The sequence below is a fragment of the Rhincodon typus genome, unplaced genomic scaffold, assembly GCF_021869965.1.
Source record: "Rhincodon typus isolate 14 unplaced genomic scaffold, sRhiTyp1.1 hic_rhity00011501, whole genome shotgun sequence".
In the NCBI taxonomy this organism is placed as follows: domain Eukaryota; kingdom Metazoa; phylum Chordata; class Chondrichthyes; order Orectolobiformes; family Rhincodontidae; genus Rhincodon; species Rhincodon typus.
The window spans coordinates 1,397-7,106 of NW_025977139.1; the positions used below are offsets into that span (position 1 = coordinate 1,397).

The 5,710-nt window shown below is 55.1% G+C and overlaps 1 protein-coding gene across 1 annotated transcript in view; it reads left to right on the forward strand.

Moving 5' to 3' along the window:
- The window catches only part of pcsk1nl (proprotein convertase subtilisin/kexin type 1 inhibitor, like), a 4,575-nt gene extending 1,341 nt beyond the window's left edge, over positions 1-3,234 (forward strand). Inside the window, exon 2 of the mRNA XM_048594597.1 lies at positions 2,356-3,234. Within this exon, the coding sequence (XP_048450554.1) occupies positions 2,356-3,192 (837 nt within the window). The 3' untranslated portion in view covers positions 3,193-3,234. The remainder of the gene's footprint in view (positions 1-2,355) is intronic.
- Positions 3,235-5,710: the final 2,476 nt, after the last annotated feature.

Genomic DNA, 5,710 nt, shown 5'->3' on the forward strand with positions numbered 1-5,710 from the left:
GTTTACCCTTCTCTCTCTCACCATTTATCCTTCTCTCTCTCACCATTTACCCTTCTCTCTCTCTCTGTTTACCCTTCTCTGTCTCTCCATTTCCCTTCTCTCTCTCTCTCTGTCTCCCGGGGTCAGTCTCTCCAATTTCTCTGACCATCATTTCCATTTTAGTTCTCTCACCAACCCCCACCCCTCCTGTCTTCATTTCTCTCTCTCTACTCTCTCTTTCTCAATCTCTGTCTCTCTCCATCATTTCCGTTTTCTTCTCTCTCTCCTTCCCCCATCTTTCCCTGTCTCTCTCTTTCTTTCTCTCTCTCTCTCTCACTGTCTCTCTTACTCCATCGTCTCTGTCGGTCACTCCCTCTCATTTTCTGTCTCTTTCCCTTCCTCCCCTTCATCTCTCACACTCTGTGCCTCTCTCCCCTTGTCCCTCCTCTCTCACCTCCCTCTCCCCACTCTCTCTACACGCACTCTCCCTCCTCTGCCTCTCCCATGCTCTCTCCCTCTCTCTCACATTCCCGTCTCTCTTTCTCTCTCTGGCCCCCCCTCAACCCCTCCCTCTGTCTCTCTCCTTCTCTCTCCCCATTATCTCTCCCCTTCTCTCTCCCATCCTTTCTCCCTCCCTCTCTCTACCTTCCCTCTGTCACCCTCCCTCTCTCAACCTCTCTACCCCCTCTCTCACCCCTCCCCTCTCTCTTTTTCTCTCTCCCCACTTTCACCCCATTACCTCTCTCTGTCCCCATGTCTCCCACCCTGTCTCTCTCCCCTCTCCCTCTCTCTCTCTCTCTCCCCTCTGTCTCCTTATCTTTTCCCTCTCTCTCTTCCCTTTCCCTCTTGCCTCTCTCCCTCTCTCCACCCCCATCTCTCTTCCCACCTCTCACCCCTTTCTGTCGCCTGCCTCTCTCTGTCCCTCTCTCTCTCCCCCCTCCCTTATTATTTACTGTTTTCCTGCATCTCTTCATGACTCTCCTTTCTCCTTGTGGCTCCTCCTCCTCTCTGCATCTCTCTATCTCACGTCTCTCCCCGTATCAATCCTCTGCTATCTCTCGCTTTTCACATCCTGTCCTCAACTCTCCAACTCTTTCATGTTCCCTCTGTTTCTTTGTCTCTGTGCCCATAATCTCTGAGAGATTTGTAAATTCGAAACGGGAATGTGACAGAGAGAGCTGAGGGTTTTATTGTTATTCCCAAAATAAATGTGTGTGTGTGTGTCTGTGTGTGTGTGTGTATGTGTGTGTGTCTGTTGTATGTCTGTGTGTGTGTCTGTGTGTGCGCGCATGTGTCTGTCTGTGTGTGTGTGCGTGTGTGTGTGTGTGTCTGTCTGTATGTGTTTGAGTGTGTGCGTGTGTGTGTATGTCTGTGTGTGTCTGTGTGTGTGGGTGAGAGTGTGTGTGCGTGTGAGTGTGTGTGTGAGAGACTGTCTGCGTGACTCTGTGACTGTGTGTGTGTGTGTGAGAGAGAGATAGTGAGTATGTGTGTGTATGTGTGTGTGTGTGTGAGAGAGAGTGTGTGCGTGTGAGTGTGTGAGTGTGCGTGTGTGTGTGAGAGACTGCGTGACTCTGTGACTGTGTGTGTGTGTGTGTGTGTGTGTGTGTGTGAGAGAGAGAGAGTGTGTGCATGTGAGTGTGTGAGTGTGTGTGTGAGAGTGTGTGTGTGTGAGAGAGACTGTCTGCATGACTCTGTGACTGTGTGTATGTGTGTGTGCGTGAGAGAGAGAGAGAGTGAGTATGCGTGTGTGTGTGTGAGAGTGTGTGTGCGTGTGTGTGTGTGTGTGTGTGTGTGAGAGAGAGTGTGTGTGTGTGAGTGTGTGTGCGTGTGAGTGTGTGTGTGTGTGTGAGTGTGTGTGTGTGTGAGAGACTGTCTGCATGACTCTGTGACTGTGTGTGTGTCCCCACTCCCTGCAGGTTTTGTTGCCTGCCATACGACTGGGAGAGATTGTGATTGAGCGACAGAATTACCCTCCGACTTCCAGCTGCCTTTTAGAAATGTACACCCGCTCCCTCGGCGCTGACCCTCCGACAGTGCCCGCTCCCTCTGCCCTGACCCTCTGACAGCGCCTGCTCCCTCAGCAACGACCCTCCGACAGTGCCCGCTCCCTCAGCACTGACCCTCCGACTGTCCCCGCTCCCTCGGCACTGACCCTCCAACAGCGCCCACTCCCTCGGTGCTGACCCTCCGACAGCCCCTGCTCCCTCGGCGCTGACCCTCCGACAGCGTCCGCTCCCTCGGCACTGACCATCCGATAGCACCCGCTCCCTCGGCACCGACCCACTGAGTGAATAACCCTGAGGGCCCAATCCCATTTCTTCCCTTCCTGTGGCATAGTGAAGGCTCACTGTGTCTCCCTCTGTCTCTCTCCCACAGCCTGTGGCCCTCTCCAGGACATCGGGTGAGCCAGGCCAAGTGGTGACCAGATTCCGACGGGATATCCTGCCGTATGAAGGAGAGATGTTCGCCTACCCCCCTGGAGACTCGAGCCTCCGCCTGGCCCTCTACCCGCCTCTGGGATTCTCCTCCGTCCTTGCCCAGCTAGGCCTTAGCCCCGGGGAGCTCGAGCAGCTGGAGAGGCAGGCCTTGGGCCTGGGACTGAGCTCGGGGCCCGCCCGTGGAAGCCCCAGGAGCTTGGGCCGTGCCCTCCAGCGCCTCCTGGAGGCAGGAGACAATCGGGAGCAGGGGGTGGCCTACACCGCAGGCCTGCCGAGGGCCTGGGACGGGCTGGGCCGGAGCGCGGCGTATGTCGGTGAGGGGGCCAGGCCCAGGATGCGGGGGGGTTACCTCGACTACGACGGGCCTCACCAGGAGGAGGAGGAGGAGGAGGAGGAGGAAGTGGAGGGGGCTCCACACACAGAGGAGGAGCTGCTGCGCTCCCTGGTAGGCCACATCCTGGCTGAATTGGACGCCAAGAGAGAGCTGCCGTCCCAACCCGGCCTGGGCGGGGCGCAAGGGGTTTACGCCGCCCCCCGCAGGCTCCGCCGATCCCTGGAGGGAGGGGGGGCCGAACACCTAAGCCTCCTGCGTGTCAAGAGGGTGGGGGCGGGCGGAGACGAGGAGGAGGAGGACGGGGAGGAAGAGGGGGGCGCCCGCTACCCCGGACCCGACAGGAGGCGGGCGAAGGGGTTCGGGGTTCGCCCCCGCCTGGCCCGAGCACCCCTTCCCAGCGGGCAGTTGGCACGGCGTCTTGCCAGGCTCCTGCCCGATTGAGCCACCCCCTCACCCAAACCCCCACCACAACCCCCCCACCACAACCCCCCCAACCCCCAACCCCCAACCCCCAACCCCCAACCCCCAACCCCCAACCCCATCCACTGCCTGGAAATGGTGAAGAATTTGCGAGTGTCCTATTGGAGAGAGGAGAACAATCTTTTGGACTGTGTTGGGGTTGGGTGGGGGGGCGTGGGATATCAGGAGAAGGTTTGGGGGGGGTCGGGTGTGTGGGCGCGTTCGAGGAGGATAGCTCTGTCCTCCCCCACCCCCATATCACCAATTCCCCCCAATCCCCCGATCCCCAAGCGCCGTTCCCTTTCCACCCCACACCCGGCTTCCTAAACACGCCTCCCGCGGTCGAATAGCCGGGCCTCGCGTGCAGTGACTTTGCTTTGGTCAGAATAAAAACAAACCCGCATTGCTCTATCCCCTTTCGCTCGGCCTCCTCAGTGGTTCCTTTCGCCGCGGCGTTGTGGTGGGCGGGAGGGGCTGCGGGGTTGTGTGTGGGGGGTGGGAGGGGCTCACAAGTGGGCACAGATGGTAAGGAAAGGACCACCCCCTCCGCTATCCCATGGCGACTGTGGGAAGAGAGACAAGAGATTCGATTGAGTTGCTGACTCAGAACTCATCCCCCAGCCCTTCTCCCACATCTTCGGGGACAGGTTGGAAGGAAATCCTTGCCAGGTTTCCCTTCCTCGCACAGAAGCACAGTTCAATAGCACCAGTCAGGACTTCCTTCCCCCATCGTTCAATTCCTGTTTAGTTTTTGTCCTTTCTGAGCAAGATATTAAGGGTGGAAAATGATTGGGGAACCTGTTGGGAATTATAGAGCGCGGAAACAGACCCTTCGGCCCAAACTGTCCGTGCCGACCCACATATCCAGTCCCATTTGCTGACATTTGCCCCTATCCCTGTAAACCCTTCCTATCCATGTACCCATTCAGATGCCTTTCAAATGTTGTACCAGCCCCCACCACTTCCCCTGGCAGCTCGTTCCATACAAGCACCACCCTCTGCGTGAAAAAGTTGCCCCTCAGGTCCATTTCCACCTCTCACCTTAAACCTATGCCCCTCTAGTTTTGGACTCCCCTAGCCTGGGGGAAAAGCTATTCACCTTATCCATGCCCCTCATGGTTTAATAAACCTCTATAAGGTCACACCTCAGCCTCCAGCGCTCCGGGGAAAATAGCCCCCAGCCTCTCCCTGTAGCTCAAACCCTCCAACATCCTTGTAAATCTGTTCTGAACCCTTTCAAAGTTGCAGAACATCCTTCCTGTAGCAGGGAGACCGGGATTGAACGCAGTATTCCAAAAGCGGCCTCACCAATACAGCCGCAACATGGCCCTCCCAACTCCTACACTCAAAGCACCGACCAATAAAGGCAAGCGTCCCAAACAAAAACAAAAACAGAAGGTTGCTGGAAAAGATCAGCAAGGTCTGGTAGCATCTGTGGAGAGAAATCAGAGTTAACGTTGAGTGACCCTTCCTCAGAACACTATCTTCACCGCCCTGTCTACCTGCGGCTCCACTTTCAAGGAACTATGAACTTCCAAGGTCTCTTTGTTCAGCAACACTCCCCAGGACCTTCCCATGAAGTGTATAAATCCTGCCCTGATGTGCCTTTCCCAAAATGCAGCCCCTCACATTTATCTAAATTAAACTCCCTCTGCCCCTCCTCGGCCCATCTGATCCAGGTCCTGTTGTACTCTGAGGTAACCCCCTTCACTGTCCCCTACACCCCCAATGCTGGTGTCATCTACAGTCTTTCTCCTCAATTCAATGCCTCTTTCGTTCTTCCCACACAAGCTCGATCACACACCAATGCTCCCTCTTCCACTGCCTGGTTGAGCTATGGAAAAGATAGGCGTTGACAGGCCTCCACTCTTAAGAGGAATGAATTTCTTGCAAGATGCCATGCAGGGTGTGATTTGTAGATAACAACAGCAGTGGGAGTTTACATCCATATTTAGCTTTCATTAATAGAGGGATTAATAGAGGGATTGAGTTCAAGAGCCGTGAAGTTATGCTCCAGCTATACAAGACCCTGGTTTGGCCACATCTGGAGTATTGTGTTCAGTTCTGGTCGCCTCATTACAGGAAAGATGCGGAAGCGTTGGAAAAGGTGCAGAGGAGATTTACCAGGATGTTGCCTGGAATGGAGGGAAGGTCTTACAAGGAAAGGTTGAGAGAGCTAAGGCTTTTCTCTTTAGAACGACGAAGGATGAGAGGTGACTTGATAGAGGTGTACAAAATGATCAGAGGTATAGATAGAGTAGACAGCCAGAGACTTTTTCCTAGGGTGGAGGTAGCTATTACGAGGGGACATAGTTTTAAAGTGATTGGAGGTAGATATAGGGGAGACGTCAGAGGTAGGTTCTTTACTCAGAGAGTAGTAGGGGCATGGAATGCATTGCCGGAGAGGGTAGTGGAGTCGGCCTCATTAGGGGTATTTAAGCGGCTATTAGATAGGCATATGGATGATAGTATAAGGTAGGGGTGGAGGTTAGATAGACCT